A 17,770-nucleotide genomic window follows, 5' to 3' on the forward strand; every position below is an offset into this window, starting at 1 on the left:
TAGCTTTCAAGGGACTGAATTCCCAGCCAGACACTACTTGGCCTCTTTTTGCGGGGAGGGGGAGCGGTTTGTCTCTTCTTGAAAGATCTGGGCTGGGTTTCATCTCCTTTTTGATTTTAAGTAGTTACCTCCATGAGAACTGACTTCAGGGTGTTCATCGAGGGAAGCAGAGTGGTCCCCATGCTGGAAATGAGAAAGCATGACAGTTTCTGAGACTTGACTCTTAGTGCTCGGAGGTCCCCCATACCCATTCAAAATGCCTTTTAAAGCATTTGATACCTTCAAAGAAAAAATTTTGAAACCTGGAAAGGAAGGAGTGAAGAACGCCGTGGGAGATTCGTTGGGGATTTTACAAAGGTAAAGTTTGAATGCAAACTTTAGGTTTATTTCTGACTAGTTTCACATTGCCAATGTTTGAGAGGCTTTGCTTCATGTTTTAAAAGCCACATTTTTGAAGAGGAGTGGGTAGGTCAGATTAGATGGCTTCTGGATCCCCTTCCAGCTCCAACACGCTGCGTCTGGAGGGGAAAAGAAAAAAAGATGCATCAAAAGTATAGGGTTGAATTAAGAAAATACCGAGATAGGCGTTCTGCTTATATGGTAGTATTGGTACTTACCAGAGATGGTGATATTGCATATTGTGTGTTTGGCATTCAATTGGAAGAGGTATAGGGAGATAATATTTCATGTTAACTCAATAATAATGACAAAATCAGGAACCACTTTATATTGTATACTTTTGGTTGAGATAATTTTTAGGAATTTTTCACTATAAATCAAAATTAAGTATGTGTTTAGATTGTTATATAAACTAGAGGGGTTGCTGATTGTGTGGTTTTGAAAGAAAAGAATAGTTACACAGTAGTTTAAAGATAGTATCTTTAAAAATTAGTATTTAAGACAAAAAGCCTTACATGGTTACAATGGGAAAATATTATGTACTATCATTAAAGTGAATGTTTTTGTCCAAACCAAAAAGATAAATCTTTTTTAAAGTTAAATATATTATTATTAGAAGGAGAGTGTGTCACAAATGAATGAATTGATGTGACATTTTAATTTGTGATTTTTTTTATAGACATAGTAAATGCCTTTCTAGGTTTTATAGATGAATTAATAAGCAGTCCTTATGTACAAGGTAAGACAACTTCTTTAATCCCTCTGATATAAATAAATGTGAAAAATACTCCTGATAAGATTTTTATATGTTTGAATGATTATTTCTAATCCTAATGAGTGAAATGCCATCTGGCATCTCCTTTTAATTTGTATATGTTATCTATTCAATGAAAAAAAAAATTAGTATTCAAAGGACTATTTCTAGTCACACAGAGATGCATTCCATTCCTTGGATTTTATAACACAGGGGCTCCTGTCAGTGTGAAATTTTCCACTATATCACTCTTGATGAGCTTTCCTAGTAAGAGAGCTGGGGTCAGCCCCTCATTAATTTAAAAGTTAAAAACGAAGAGGTTTCGATTAGACCTACACTGAATTATCGTGTATAGGTAAAAACCTAGCTGACAGCAGGATAAACCAACCAGACATAGCAAATGATTGTAATGACCTTTTCTTTGAAGAATGTTTTATCCTTGTGTTGCACACTCCCCGGGTAATGTCCATCTTACTGTGGTGGTGTTCATTTGATTAAAAATGGAAAAAGAAGGTACAGTGTCTTGAATGGCATATTCAAGTATAATGACAAAGGAATCTGACAAAGTCAGGCATAAAAACCAGAGTTGACTACAATCACCATTATAATCACCAGACTCTGTACCTTAGTTTATAAAATATTTGACAAAGAAGTACTTAGGAATTTTCTTTCCAACGTTAAGTTGAATTGCTTTTTTGAAATTTAATCACTTTCTTTGGTAAGAGACTATTGTAAGAACTGGTTTTGCTATGTTTGATTGGATGATCCTCTTGAAGATCTTTTTGTTTGCCAGATTGGTTTGCTTAGGAATAGAACAAAATTCATAATTTCCCAGTTGTGCGACCTCAGCCCTAAACAAAGCTATGTGTTTAGGACTCTGAATGGTTTCCTTGGAACTGAATCATGACACAATAGAAAAATGGCTAACACAGGGCTAGAGATGCAGAATGCACTAAAATGCATGCTAGATGTTACCACTGTTGTCTTAATTGGAGAATGACTTGAGAAAAAATAGAGCCAAACTAGAACCCCTCCTTTAAGTGATTCTAGAAAGAAGTTATTGACAGAGGATGGTTAAAAAAAAACAACAGGCATTAATTGACCAACAAGCCAAGTTCACCCTAAGCTCTAGCAGTCGTTGAACAAAGCTCCAGAATTAGGGCTCCTCCAGCGAGACCAACTCTGCCACACACTTGATGTTGACCTTGTCTTAGAGGTATTTATATATAAAAGGCCTTGCCCAGGGTCTGGTATATAATGACCATTCCCTCCACTTGCTAATTTTTCACCTAAAACCAGTTGGCAGAATCCAATGGGGAAAAAAAATCAGAAGAAACTGTTTTCTGTTTTGTAAGAAACAAGAACATTTGGAAATTAGAAACTCTGACTTCCTAACTTACCAAGCAGTATATAACTCACTGTCTTGTAATATTTGATACTGAAATCATCATCTAAATGGAATTCTTGGGGTGCTTTTTAATTACTGAGCATTCTGCACAGTCAGGGGAGTGGCAAATGCATAGGGAAGCATTTGAAGTTTGCACCTGGGGCTGATTACAGTCAGGCATTATTAGCCTTCCTGTTACTCCTGGAAGAGTTATTGATAAAAAGGAGCTGGACAATTTAATCAGCTAAAAGTACAATAATATTTCAGAAGTGTAGGAAGAAAGAATACATTTATTTATAGTCCAGTATTAGAACAGATGACATAGAAGGCATTAAATTTGGAAGTTAACATCTACAAATTGACATGTAGATTTGTTCAACTTACATGACAATATGAGTGTCCTCTAATTGTCTATGTGTAATAAAATGATAATGGCAAACATTATATATTCCAGGCACTGTAAACTCATTTACTTGTATTAAACCCTATGGGGTGGGGGCTATTACAGTTACCATTTTACAGATGAGAAAGCCGAGGCACAGCGAGGTTAAGTAAGTTGTCCAAGGTCACACAGACTATAAGTGGCAGAGCTGGGTTTCCGACCAGAACTTCTATGACCACTATTCTTACTCATTACACTATGTGACCTCTCTAAGTGTCTTTGCTCTTCCCACTTACTGACTTGAGACTTAATGACTCATGTAGGCTTAGGGAGTCACTTGGGCTGCAATGTAGCCAGCAACCTCTGGATCTTATGGCAAGTATGGGCTTTTCTCCTAATCAGTTGTAGTATGTAGTATTGAAGACTTCCCCCAAGGAAAACTGAAGGGGTGCCTACTCTCCTTATAAATATTTTTATCTTCCCTTTAAAGAGATGGACCAATCCCTGGGTATTGTGTCCATCCTCAGCATTCAGTGCCTGTGATTTCAACATATGCACCAGACATGCCCCATGTGCTCCATTGATAAACACAAGTGCGTGAGAGCAGGCTCTGAGGTCAGGTGGGCAGTTCTAATTGCTGTGACATCATTTACTTTCTGCCTGTACAACCTTAGGCAGCTTGGCTTCCACTTTTGCAGCCAGGGTAATTCTAGAAAAACAAAGTCAGATCACATCTCTCCTCTGCTCAAAACCTCCCCACGGTCCCCCACCTCTCTCAGAGTTAAAGCAAGCATCTTTTCAATGGCCTTCAAGGCCCTACATGGGCTGTGGGAACTTGAGAAGTCTGGCATTTCTGGCCTTCTTTCCCTGCCTCATTCTGCTCCAGCCATACTCTGCACTTTTATTGGAACTCCCCAGACCCACTGTCTTCCCAGACCTACTCTTGTGCCAGATGATGCACCCTATCTTTTTCACCCTGAAAGCTTTTCTCTCTAATAGGCTGATGGTTTGTTCTCCCATGTTCACGTCTCTCATCAAAGGTTACCTTCCCAGGGAAGACTTTCCTGACCATCCTATTTAAAGATAAAGCCCCCCTCCCCCATTCCCTGTTTCTCTTCCCTGCTTTATTTTGCTCCATTTCTACCTCTAAAAGCAGAGCCTGAAACAGGGATTTGGAGAGTCTAGGATATGATTTATTGGGGGTGAAGTTGGGAGGGAGTAAATCAGGATAGTAAAGGAGAACACCAAGCAAAGATGTGATCTTAGGTAATGCACAGGGGTTGGAGCGGGAGGATCTGGGGCATAACTGGCACTGAGTTGTCCCTTTAAGCAAAAGAGCCAGTCTTTTATGTCTCTGCATCAGTCAGTCATTGACTGTGGGCTGTCCCTGCTGAGGATTAGGACCAGTTCAGGACCAGTCACCCATGCCACTGTGGTGACCTTTGGCGTTGCTTTTTGGTCTTGGCCTGAGGACACCAACATGACTGGGCAGCAGTTATAACTATATTTAATGGAATTTTCATTGCATTCCCAAGTGGAAGAATTCTTCCTTGGGCATCAGAACTCCTAAACCCAGTGGGTCTAAAATTGAAGAGGTGAGATATTCCAGAAGTGGGTTACTGGGAATGATGATAAATGGACTACTTCTACTTTTATCCCTTCTTTCTCAGACCAGTGTATTCCACCTGTTGGGGACATAGCACTATTACAATAACTATTGGTTTATGGAACATACTGCATCCTGAAGGATGGTGCTCTATCCTAGCGGGCATTCCTCTCTGAACTGATGCCTCAGTGGCATCTTTAAGAGGCTTCCTCAGCTCTGGCAGGCTACCCTTCTGCACACTGCAGCTTGTGGTAGGTCCAGTGGATGCCATTGTTATGCGCCCCCTGCTATATTTCCTTTGCCATAAATTGGGTGTCTTGGTCTTAGGTGATGTTATGTGGGATTTCATGTTGGCTGATCAAGATTCTGTGAATCTTCAGATAGTGATACTGGCCAAGACTTGCAGGCTCATACATGGAATATATGTCAGCCCCACCCACTCAAGATGAATTGCTACTCTTTCCAAGACGGAAGGAGTCAGATATAAATAGTTTGCCACCAAGAGGCTGGTTTCTCCTGAGGGATTGTGCCATAGCAAGGACTCAGCATTGGTTTTGGTGCTGACAGCAGTGGTAGCCATGTCAGTCTTGGTGAGTGGGATCCCAAGCACAGTCTCCAGCTCTGCTACCATGGCCACTCCATGTGCCACTGCTCTAGAACTGGGCGGCTGAGAGCAGAAGCTGGCTAATATCCACCAGCCAAGCCAGCCGTCCATTGACCGTTCAGTTCCCTTTCCAAAGGGAAGGTCTGTGATGTGTGTTTATGAGCGGCCCAAACATCTCACACTCTGTCCGTACTCTGTGTTCATCCTCTTGGCTGTCAGTTGCTGTGAGTCAGATCCCTCAAACGCCATTCTGACCTTGCTATCCTTCTCTCTGATCTTGAAGTGCTGCCATTGGCCTCTGCTACTGCCAGATTCTAGTGTTCTGACTGCCCCGGGGAGCCCAGTTCTGGAACAGTATCCCCTGCTGTCAGACGGGATCTGCCTAGGACAGCCACTGCAGAGAGGCTCACTGGTACTGATGGCCCCATGACCCTGCATTCCTTATTGCCTTGGTAAATGGAATGTGGTTCCTCTGGCTTCCTGAGGAATATAGTTAGCTTGTGGGTTTTCTGCCTTATCTAGTAAATACATATAGCATATCTCCTTTTTTGAGACTTTCAGTCCCTTTCTCTACAACCTGCCATAATAGTTCTGGCATTTCTCCTAAAAAACAAAAACAGTTGGGGTTCCTGGGTGGCTCAGTCAGTTGAGTGTCCGACTTTGGCTCAGGTCATGGTCTCGCAGCTTGTGGGTTCGTGCCCTACCTTGGGCTTTGTGCTGACAGCTCAGAGCCTGGGGCCTGCTTCGGATTCTGTCTGCCTCTTTCTCTGTCCCTCCCCTGCTCGTGCTCTGTCTCTCTGTCAAAAATAAATAAACATCGGGGCGCCTGGGTGGCGCAGTCGGTTAAGCGTCCGACTTCAGCCAGGTCATGATCTCGCGGTCCGTGAGTTCGAGCCCCGCGTCGGGCTCTGGGCTGATGGCTCAGAGCCTGGAGCCTGTTTCCGATTCTGTGTCTCCCTCTCTCTCTGCCCCTCCCCTGTTCATGCTCTGTCTCTCTCTGTCCCAAAAATAAATAAACGTTGAAAAAAAAAATTTAAAAAAAAAATAAATAAACATCAAAAAAAAATTTTTTTTTTTTAAATTTTTTTTTTTAACGTTTATTTATTTTTGGGACAGAGAGAGACAGAGCATGAACGGGGGAGGGGCAGAGAGAGAGGGAGACACAGAATCGGAAACAGGCTCCAGGCTCTGAGCCATCAGCCCAGAGCCCGACGCGGGGCTCGAACTCACGGAGTGCAAGATCGTGACCTGGCTGAAGTCGGACGCTTAACCGACTGCGCCACCCAGGCGCCCCACATCAAAAAATTTTTTTGAAAAAATAAAAAACAAAAACGGTTAAAGGGACACCTATTTATTGACGATTCTGATTGACATTGAAAATATGTCATGAATTTTTATTCTAAATAACAGACCTCAAAATTTTAGCTAATTTAATCCTCACTAATTCATCTATATGGGCCACTCAAATTTAGTAGTCACTGTAATAGGCATTAAAAAATGAAAATAGGCCTATAATTTAGGTTTATCAGACAAAGAAGGAAAGGAGAGAAAGTAGGCCCCTGAACCCAAAGAAAAATATTCTTCTGGCCTTGATTATTCTCTCTTTGAAATGAATCTGAATGGCAAGAGGAATGATGTTGGACATGCTTATTTTTTTTTTAATTTTTTTTTCAACGTTTATTTATTTTTGGGACAGAGAGAGACAGAGCATGAACGGGGGAGGGGCAGAGACAGAGGGAGACACAGAATCAGAAACAGGCTCCAGGCTCTGAGCCATCAGCCCAGAGTCTGACGCGGGGCTCGAACTCACGGACCGCGAGATCGTGACCTAGCTGAAGTCGGACGCTTAACCCACTGCGCCACCCAGGCGCCCCTGGACATGCTTATTAAACCATGACCTGACTTCTCCTGGTCCCTATCTTTATGTTCTTATTCAAAGGGTGAAGTCATTCATGGTCAGAAGTCACTGATAGTCAAATCCACTTCAACAATCTGCTCTGCTCAATTATTGACCCACAAGAAACTCTTGAGTCATTTTTTTTTTAAAACGTGAGAGTGGCCAATCTCTGCCCACAGTGCAATAATGACCAGAAATTAGTACATAATTATTCTTTTTAAACGAGAGAGAAATTGTCAGGCTCTTCTTGGCATCTCTACTTTGTCTAAACCTCTGAGAGCCATACTAGTAGCTCATTAGAACTATTTCTTCTGGCCTTTGCCAGGATGTTAAATCCTGTCTCAAGGGAGAATACCCCTTGCATTAATTTTTCCTAAGGCTGCTATAACAAAGCACCACAAACTGAATGGCTTACATTTATTTATTCTCTTACCATTCTGGAGGCCAGAAGTCCAAAAGCAAGGTGTCAGCAGGACCATACTCTCTCTGAAGACTCTGAGGAGGATTTATCTCTGCCTCTTCCTCGATTCTGGAGGCTGCTGGTAGTCCTTGGCATTCCTTGGCTTGTAGACACACATCACTCCAGTCTCTGGGTCTGTTGTCACATGGCTTTCTTCCCAGAGTTTCCGTGTCTATCTGCTAATTCCCCTATTTTTATAGGGACACCAGTTGTTGGCTAAGGGCCCACTCTGATCCAGTATGACCTCGTCTTAACTTGACTACATCTGCAAAGACCCTATTTCTAAATAAAGTCATATTCACAGGCACTGGAAGGTTAAGATTTGAACATATATTTTTGTTTTTATTTGGAAGCACTGTCCTGATTTTTAAACTCTGGAAATTAGGGGCACCTGGGTGGCTCAGTCGGTTGGGCGGCTGACTTCAGCTCAGGTCATGATTTCGCGGTCCATGAGTTCGAGCCTCGCATCGGGCTCTGTGCTGACAGCTCAGAGCCTGGAGCCTGTTTCAGATTCTGTGTCTCCCTCTCTCTGACCCTCCCCCGTTCATGCTCTGTCTCTCTCTGTCTCAAAAATAAAAATAAACGTTAAACTCTGGAAATTAATCCAAATTCTAAAAACCCATACACACACCAAACCATAAACCGAAACCTGTCTGTGGGCCAGACTGGCCTTTGAGCTGTCAGTTTGTCACCTGTAGCTTAGGCTTTTGGAATAAAAAAGCCATAGAGACCAAGTCTTTTTTTTTTTTTTTTCCTTATGATCTATCTTATCATGTCCTGATTAGGTAACAAGAACTGACTCTCTCCTTGAATGAGGGGACAGGAAAGGTTGAAATTACCTGGAGAAAAATAAAAACAAGTTAACACTTCAAAATTTGTGGAAATGTGCTAGGTGCTAGGGATACTTGGCTCCTGACTTTGAGCTTATAGTCTACTGGAAGAGGGAGATATTAATTTGAAAAATTACAAAAATACAGGTACTATGACATTATTGATTGGGTAGGAGTTGACCAGGTGCATTATTTTGAGATCTTTTTGAATCTGATGTCCTGAGAGCCACACTCATGAGATCCTATTTCAAATCCCAAACTAGCTCTGGGAGTCAGATTTTAAATCCCTCCCCCCTTTTTTAAAACTTATCATTTCATGGGGTGCCTGGGTGGCTCAGTTGGTTAAGCATCCGACTTTGGCTCAGGTCACAATCTCATGGTTCATGAGTTCGAGCCCTGCATCGGGCTCTGTGCTGACAGCTCAGAGCCTGGAGCCTGCTTCAGATTCTGTGTCTCCCTCTCTCTCTGTCCCTCCCCTGCTCATACTCTGTCTCTCTCTCTCTCTCTCTCAAAAATAAATAAGGCATTAAAAAAGAAGTTATCATTTCATGATTATTTATCAAGTGCTAGGAATGATACTGAGTGCTTCATAAGTTTTATCTCATTTAGTGCTCACAATAATTTTGTTCAGAGAGGTCTAAGTAACTTGCTCAATTTCAGACAGCTAATAAATACCAAACTCAGCATTTGACACAGGACTGTCTGACTCTAGAGCATGTTCCTTCAATCCCTCTTCAGTATTGCTTCTCAGAACCTTTAAAAATGTTTACTTAGGTGAAGCACTTGATATTTGTAAGGTTCTTTCTGGTTAGGTCCTGCAGCATTCTAGAAGTAGGCCTGATATCAAATCTGGGTTGTGTTTTCACTTCACCCATTGCAGCTGGGTGACTCTTGGGCAAGTCTCTTTTCCTTTTTAAGTGTTTTAAATGTTTTTAAATGTTTTTTTTAAATATTTATTTATTTTGAGAGAGAGTGAACTCAAGTGGGGGAGGGGCAGAGAGAGAGAGTGAGGGTGAGAGAATCCCAAGCAGACTCCACACTGTCAGCTTGGAGCTTGAGGTGGGCTCAATCCTACGACTGTAAAATCACAACCTAAGCCGATATCAAGAGTCAGATGCTCAATCAACTGAGCTACCCAGGCACCCCTTGGGCAAGTTTCTGAAATGTTCTGAGTCTCAGTCTCCCAAGCTGTAAGAGAGGAATAAATTCTACTTCTCAAGATTGTTCTGAGGATTAAGGGAGATATTATATATACACATATATATAATACCTCACCCTGTACTAGTGTAGGATGTAGTTGATATTTTTCAATTCCCTTGCTTTTTCCAGTAGAATAGCAACTTAATGATTGTGTAAAAACCAGTCTGAAGTAAATGTGACCCTTCTGGAAGGTAAATTAGAGTACCACCTTAGTCTGCTTGGGCTGCTGTCACAAAGTACCAGAGACTGGGTAACAAATTTAGCAGAAATTTATTTTCTCACAGTTTTGGAGGCTCCAAGTCCAACACATTACCTCTTTAGGGCCCTTTGTCCAAATACATTCTGAGGTCCTGACGGTTAAGGCTTCAACATAAGAATTGAAGGTGGGAACCGTGGGGACACAGTTCAGCCCATAATACATACTTACCAGGGGCACCTGGGTGGCTCATTTGGTTAAGGGTCTGACTGGCTCAGGTCATGATTTCGTGGTTCTTGAGTTACATTGGGGTCTGTGCTGACAACTCAGAGCCTGGAGCCTGCTTTAGATTCTGTGTCTCCGTCTCTCTCTGCCCCTCCCCCGCTTACGCTCTGTGTGTGTGTGTGTGTGTGTGTGTGTGTGTGTGTATGTCTCTCTCTCTCTCTCTCTCAAAAAATAAACATAAAAAAAAATAAACACTTACCATAAGTGAGCAAGTGAATGGATTTTATTTTATTTTAATGTTTGTTTATTTTTGAGAGAGAGAGAAAGACAGAGAGAGACAGAGAGCAAGTGGGGGAGGAACAGAGAGAGAGAAAGAGAATCTGAGAGAGAGAGAGAGAGAGAGATAGCGAGAGCGAGAGCAAGAGCGAGAGCAAGAGCGAGAGCAAGAGCGAGAGAGAGAGAGAGAGAGAGAGAGAGACAGAATCCGAAGTAGGCTCCAGGCTCTGAACTGTCAGCACAGAGCTCAACGCAGGGCTCAAACTCACAAACTGTGAGATCATGACTGAACTAAAGTCAGACACTTAACCAATTGGGCGCCCCAGACGCCCCACAAGTGAATGGATTTTAAAAGTCATAAAATGATCTGTAAGTCTGTTTTCTTTGTGCTCCAAATGTTGACCTTACTGCTTACCAGACCAAATCAAACCAAACCTGCTCCATAATTACTGGATACATTTGAATTCTTAAGTAAGTAAGCAGTTAGACTCCTGGGGCTGAGCTGTTTACTGGACAACTGTTTGTGAACAGTGAGCTTGTACTTCTCTAGTGTGTAAGGAGCCAGCAGCCCACAGATAGCAGCTCTCTGTATTTGGAGAGACAACAAGACAGACGTTGCCCTGGCAAGAATGAAGATTCTTTGATCTTATAGACCAAGCGCAGACAAACACCTAAAAACCTAATATGATAAAGAGCTCTTTAGGATAATTAAAGCTCTCCACTTCTGAAGAAAGAAGTCCCTTTTTCTTACTCTTATGACCCCACTCCTCTTTAGAAAAACAAACAAACTCGTTTCTGGGCAAGGGTGAATAGATCTTTGTTCCACTATTTAACTGTTTTTAAAACAACTCAAACCTGACTCTGAGGCCCTAGCCTGGTGTAAATGAACTTTCAGTTGATATGGGTGGGCCCCTCCTGCCACAAACAGATTGTGCAAAGGACCCACATACAACTCAGGAGGTCCCTCTAGTGGGGGTGATCCATGTTTGTTTGGGTCTGGTTCCATGGTGGCTTGAAGTCTGGTGACTCTGCTAGTACTTAAGCAAGGGAAACTGGGACCCAGGGCCCAGGCCTCTTCTCCACAGCTCCCGTATCCTATCTCCAACTCAGGAGAGTGCTGTAAGAGGTGGTTCATTTGAGGTGAGGCAGCTATAGGTCCTGCTACTTGGGGAGCCCACACTTCTTTCCTTGTGGTATATCTTCCTGCTTACCACACTCCTCTTTCCTTTCTCTCTGTCCCCCATACTGTTGTATCCTTTCTCTGGAAACTCTCAGGACACCCAAGATGGCATCATGCACACAGAGAGTGCTTGTGTTGGTTCAGGTCCTCCAAGAAGGAGATGCTAGGACAGGAACAAATTCTCTAAGGGAAAATAGGGAAAGAGCTGAGGGGGGCTGGGAGAGCATTTGGACTGCAATGCTATCTGTGTAGGGGAAAGGGTGGGGAGATTTTGTAGAAAGAGTCTCAGACTACACCCCAGTACTAGAGGATTTTGTAAGAACAATGGGGAGTCCTGGAGCCAGTTGCCTATCAGAGGCATCCCACCTCTTGCAGGAAAGGGCCTGCCTTCTATCCCTGCTGTGTTCAGTGTTTGGTGGGAAGCAGCCTGTGGGAAGGTAGTACTCCAGCCAAAATCCTGGTGCATTCAGAGCATATCAGCTGGGATTGTCTTTAATTAAGCTCCTCAAGACTCCATGGTGCCTGAAAATGTTAGTCTGTGTTACTCTTCATCCAAAGCACGTGACTGATTATAGAGAAATGCTAAGCTTATAGCTTGTAACAATTTTATTACTAGCAGTAATAGTACTTACCATTTACAGAAAGCTCTTTTATGTACCAGGCACTGCACTAAATAATTTACGTGCATATTGTGTCATTTAATCACTAAAACAACCCTATGAGATAGCTATGATCATTAGCCCATTTTAGAAATGGGTGTTGTTATGGACTGAATTGTGTTCCCCCCAAATTCATATGTTGAAGTCCTAACCCCCAGTGCCTCAGAATATGACTGTTTTTGGAGATAGGCTCTTTAAAAAGGTAATTAAAAAAATCATTATTTCACTATATGCTAACTAACTTGGATGTAAATTAAAAAGTAAATTAAAAAAAGGTAATTAAAAAGAGAGAGAGTGAGAGGGAGACTCTTTTTTTTTTTTTTTCTGAAATTTATTGACAAATTGGTTTCCATACAACACCCAGTGCTCATCCCAAAAGGTGCCCTCCTCAATACCCATCACCCACCCTCTCCTCCCTCCCACCCCCCATCAACCCTCAGTTTGTTCTCCGTTTTTAACAGTCTCTTATGCTTTGGCTCTCTCCCATTCTAACCTCTTTTTTTTTTTTTCCTTCCCCTCCCCCATGGGTTCCTGTGAAGTTTCTCAGGATCCACATAAGAGTGAAACCATATGGTATCTGTCTTTCTCTGTATGGCTTATTTCACTTAGCATCACACTCTCCAGTTCCATCCACGTTGCTACAAAAGGCCATATTTCATTTTTTCTCATTGCCACGTAATATTCCATTGTGTATATAAACCACAATTTCTTTATCCATTCATCAGTTGATGGACATTTAGGCTCTTTCCATAATTTGGCTATTGTTGAGAGTGCTGCTATAAACATTGGGGTACAAGTGGCCCTATGCATCAGTGCTCCTGTATCCCTTGGGTAAATTCCTAGCAGTGCTATTGCTGGGTCATAGGGTAGGTCTATTTTTAATTTTCTGAGGAACCTCCACACTGCTTTCCAGAGCGGCTGCACCAATTTGCATTCCCACCAACAGTGCAAGAGGGTTCCCGTTTCTCCACATCCTCTCCAGCATCTAGAGTCTCCTGATTTGTTCATTTTGGCCACTCTGACTGGCGTGAGGTGATACCTGAGTGTGGTTTTGATTTGTATTTCCCTGATAAGGAGCGACGCCGAACATCTTTTCATGTGCCTGTTGGCCATCCGGATGTCTTCTTTAGAGAAGTGTCTACCCATGTTTTCTGCCCATTTCTTCACTGGGTTATTTGTTTTTTGGGTGTGGAGTTTGGTGAGCTCTTTATAGATTTTGGATACTAGCCCTTTGTCCGATATGTCATTTGCGAATATCTTTTCCCATTCCGTTGGTTGCCTTTTAGTTTTGTTGGTTGTTTCCTTTGCTGTGCAGAAGCTTTTTATCTTCATAAGGTCCCAGTAATTCACTTTTGCTTTTAATTCCCTTGCCTTTGGGGATGTGTCGAGTAAGAGATTGCTACGGCTGAGGTCAGAGAGGTCTTTTCCTGCTTTCTCCTCTAAGGTTTTGATGGTTTCCTGTCTCACATTTAGGTCCTTTATCCATTTTGAGTTTATTTTTGTGAATGGTGTGAGAAAGTGGTCTAGTTTCAACCTTCTGCATGTTGCTGTCCAGTTCTCCCAGCACCATTTGTTAAAGAGGCTGTCTTTTTTCCATTGGATGTTCTTTCCTGCTTTGTCAAAGATGAGTTGGCCATACGTTTGTGGGTCTAGTTCTGGGGTTTCTATTCTATTCCATTGGTCTATGTGTCTGTTTTGGTGCCAATACCATGCTGTCTTGATGATGACAGCTTTGTAGTAGAGGCTAAAGTCTGGGATTGTGATGCCTCCTGCTTTGGTCTTCTTCTTCAAAATTCCTTTGGCTATTCGGGGCCTTTTGTGGTTCCATATGAATTTTAGGATTGCTTGTTCTAGTTTTGAGAAGAATGCTGGTGCAATTTTGATTGGGATTGCATTGAATGTGTAGATAGCTTTGGGTAGTATTGACATTTTGACAATATTTATTTTTCCAATCCATGAGCAGGGAATGTCTTTCCATTTCTTTAAATCTTCTTCAATTTCCTTCATAAGCTTCCTATAGTTTTCAGCATACAGATCCTTTACATTTTTGGTTAGATTTATTCCTAGGTATTTTATGCTTCTTGGTGCAATTGTGAATGGGATCAGTTTCTTTATTTGTCTTTCTGTTGCTTCATTGTTAGTGTATAAGAATGCAACTGATTTCTGTACATTGATTTTGTATCCTGCAACTTTGCTGAATTCCTGTATCAGTTCGAGCAGACTTTTGGTGGAGTCTATCGGATTTTCCATGTATAATATCATGTCATCTGCAAAAAGCGAAAGCTTGACTTCATCTTTGCCAATTTTGATGCCTTTGATTTCCTTTTGTTGTCTGATTGCTGATGCTAGAACTTCCAGCACTATGTTAAACAGCAGCGGTGAGAGTGGGCATCCTTGTCGTGTTCCTGATCTCAGGGAAAAAGCTTTCAGTTTTTCCCCGTTGAGGATGATGTTAGCTGTGGGCTTTTCATAAATGGCTTTTATGATCTTTAAGTATGTTCCTTCTATCCCGACTTTTTCAAGGGTTTTTATTAAGAAAGGGTGCTGGATTTTGTCAAAGGCCTTTTCTGCATCGATTGACAGGATCATATGGTTCTTCTCTCTTTTTTTGTTAATGTGATGTATCACGTTGATTGATTTGCGAATGTTGAACCAGCCCTGCATCCCAGGAATGAATCCCACTTGATCATGGTGAATAATTCTTTTTATATGCCGTTGAATTCGATTTGCTAGTATCTTATTGAGAATTTTTGCATCCATATTCATCAGGGATATTGGCCTGTAGTTCTCTTTTTTTACTGGGTCTCTGTCTGGTTTAGGAATCAAAGTAATACTGGCTTCATAGAATGAGTCTGGAAGTTTTCCTTCCCTTTCTATTTCTTGGAATAGCTTGAGAAGGATAGGTATTATCTCTGCTTTAAACGTCTGGTAGAACTCCCCTGGGAAGCCATCTGGTCCTGGACTCTTATTTGTTGGGAGATTTTTAATAACCGATTCAATTTCTTCGCTGGTTATGGGTCTGTTCAAGCTTTCTATTTCCTCCTGATTGAGTTTTGGAAGAGTGTGGGTGTTCAGGAATTTGTCCATTTCTTCCAGGTTGTCCAATTTGTTGGCATATAATTTTTCATAGTATTCCCTGATAATTGTTTGTATCTCTGAGGGATTGGTTGTAATAATTCCATTTTCATTCATGATTTTATCTATTTGGGTCATCTCTCTTTTCTTTTTGAGAAGCCTGGCTAGAGGTTTGTCAATTTTGTTTATTTTTTCAAAAAACCAACTCTTGGTTTCGTTGATCTGCTCTACAGTTTTTTTAGTTTCTATATTGTTTATTTCTGCTCTGATCTTTATTATTTCTCTTCTTCTGCTGGGCTTAGGCTGCCTTTGCTGCTCTGCTTCTAGTTCCTTTAGGTGTGCTGTTAGATTTTGTATTTGGGATTTTTCTTGTTTCTTGAGATAGGCCTGGATGGCAATGTATTTTCCTCTCAGGACTGCCTTTGCTGCGTCCCAAAGTGTTTGGATTGTTGTATTTTCATTTTCGTTTGTTTCCATATATTTTTTAATTTCTTCTCTAATTGCCTGGTTGACCCACTCATTCGTTAGTAGGGTGTTCTTTAAGCTCCATGCTTTTGGAGGTTTTCCAGACTTTTTTCTGTGGTTGATTTCAAGCTTCATAGCATTGTGGTCTGAAAGTAAGCATGGTATAATTTCAATTCTTGTAAACTTATGAAGGGCTGTTTTGTGACCCAGTATATGATCTATCTTGGAGAATGTTCCATGTGCACTCGAGAAGAAAGTATATTCTGTTGCTTTGGGATGCAGAGTTCTAAATATATCTGTCAAGTCCATCTGCTCCAATGTCTCATTCAGGGCCCTTGTTTCTTTATTGACCGTGTGTCTAGATGATCTATCCATTTCTGTAAGTGGTGTATTAAAGTCCCCTGAAATTACCACATTCTTATCAATGAGGTTGCTTATGTTTATGAGTAATTGTTTTATATATTTGGGGGCTCCGGTATTCGGTGCATAGACATTTATAATTGTTAGCTCTTCCTGATGGATAGACCCTGTAACTATTATATAATGTCCTTCTTCATCTCTTGTTACAGCCTTTAATTTAAAGTCTAGTTTGTCTGATATAAGTATGGCTACTCCAGCTTTCTTTTGGCTTCCAGTCGCATGATAAATAGTTCTCCATCCCCTCACTCTCAATCTAAAGGTGTCCTCAGGTCTAAAATGAGTCTCTTGTAGACAGCAAATAGATGGGTCTTGTTTTTTTATCCATTCTGATACCCTATGTCTTTTGGTTGGCGCATTTAATCCATTTACATTCAGTGTTATTATAGAAAGATACGGGTTTAGAGTCATTGTGATGTCTGTATGTTTTATGCTTATAGTGATGTCTCTGGGACTTTGTCTCACAGGGTCCCCCTTAGGATCTCTTGTAGGGCTGGTTTAGTGGTGACAAATTCCTTCAGTTTTTGTTTGTTTGGGAAGACCTTTATCTCTCCTTCTATTCTAAATGACAGACTTGCTGGATAAAGGATTCTTGGCTGCATATTTTTTCTGTCTAGCACCCTGAAAATCTCGTGCCAATTCTTTCTGGCCTGCCAAGTTTCAAAAGAGAGATCAGTCACGAGTCTTATAGGTCTCCCTTTATATGTGAGGGCACATTTACCCCTTGCTGCTTTCAGAATTTTCTCTTTATCCTTGTATTTTGCCAGTTTCACTATGATATGTCGTGCAGAAGATCGATTCAAGTTACGTCTGAAGGGAGTTCTCTGTGCCTCTTGGATTTCAATGCCTTTTTCCTTCCCCAGTTCAGGGAAGTTCTCAGCTATTATTTCTTCAAGTACCCCTTCAGCACCTTTCCCTCTCTCTTCCTCCTCTGGGATACCAATTATGCGTATATTATTTCTTTTTAGTGTATCACTTAGTTCTCTAATTTTCCCCTCATACTCCTGGATTTTTTTATCTCTCTTTTTCTCAGCTTCCTCTTTTTCCATAACTTTATCTTCTAGTTCACCTATTCTCTCCTCTGCCTCTTCAAGCCGAGCTGTGGTGGTTTCCATTTTGTTATGCATTTCGTTTAAAGCGTTTTTCAGCTCCTCGTGACTGTTCCTTAGTCCCTTGATCTCTGTAGCAAGAGATTCTCTGCTGTCCTGTATACTGTTTTCAAGCCCAGCGATTAATTTTATGACTATTATTCTAAATTCACTTTCTGTTATATTATTTAAATCCTTTTTGATCAGCTCATTAGCTGTTGTTATTTCCTGGAGATTCTTCTGAGGGGAATTCTTCCGCTTGGTCATTTTGGATAGTCCCTGGCGTGGTGCGGACCTGCAGGGCACTTCCCCTGTGCTGTGGTGTATACCTGGAGTTGGTGGGCGGGGCCGCAGTCAGACCTGATGTCTGCCCCCAGCCCACCGCTGGGGCCACAGTCAGACTGGTGTGTGCCTTCTCCTCCCTTCTCCTAGGGGCGGGATTCACTGTGGGGTGGTGTGGCTCGTCTGGGCTACTTGCACCCTGCCAGGCTTGTGATGCTGGGGATCTGGCGTATTAGCTGGGGTGGGTAGGCAAGGTGCTCGGGGGCAGGAGGGGCAGGCTTAGATCGGTTCTCCTTAGGTGATCCACTTCAGGAGGGGCCCTGTGGCAGCAGGAGGGAGTCAGATCCGCTGCAGGAGGTTTGGCTCCGCCGAAGCGCAGAGTTGGGTG

General features: G+C 41.9%; 1 protein-coding gene across 2 annotated transcripts in view; it reads left to right on the forward strand.

Moving 5' to 3' along the window:
* The first annotated feature begins 256 nt into the window (after window positions 1–256).
* The window catches only part of SLC17A8 (solute carrier family 17 member 8), a 54,217-nt gene continuing 36,703 nt past the window's right edge, over window positions 257–17,770 (forward strand). For both annotated transcript variants that reach the window (XM_047867464.1, XM_047867465.1), the window contains exon 1: window positions 257–357. In XM_047867464.1, the coding sequence (XP_047723420.1) occupies window positions 257–357 (101 nt within the window). The remainder of the gene's footprint in view (window positions 358–17,770) is intronic.

This window comes from Prionailurus viverrinus, chromosome B4 (genome assembly GCF_022837055.1).
Source record: "Prionailurus viverrinus isolate Anna chromosome B4, UM_Priviv_1.0, whole genome shotgun sequence".
Classification (NCBI taxonomy): Eukaryota; Metazoa; Chordata; class Mammalia; order Carnivora; family Felidae; genus Prionailurus; species Prionailurus viverrinus.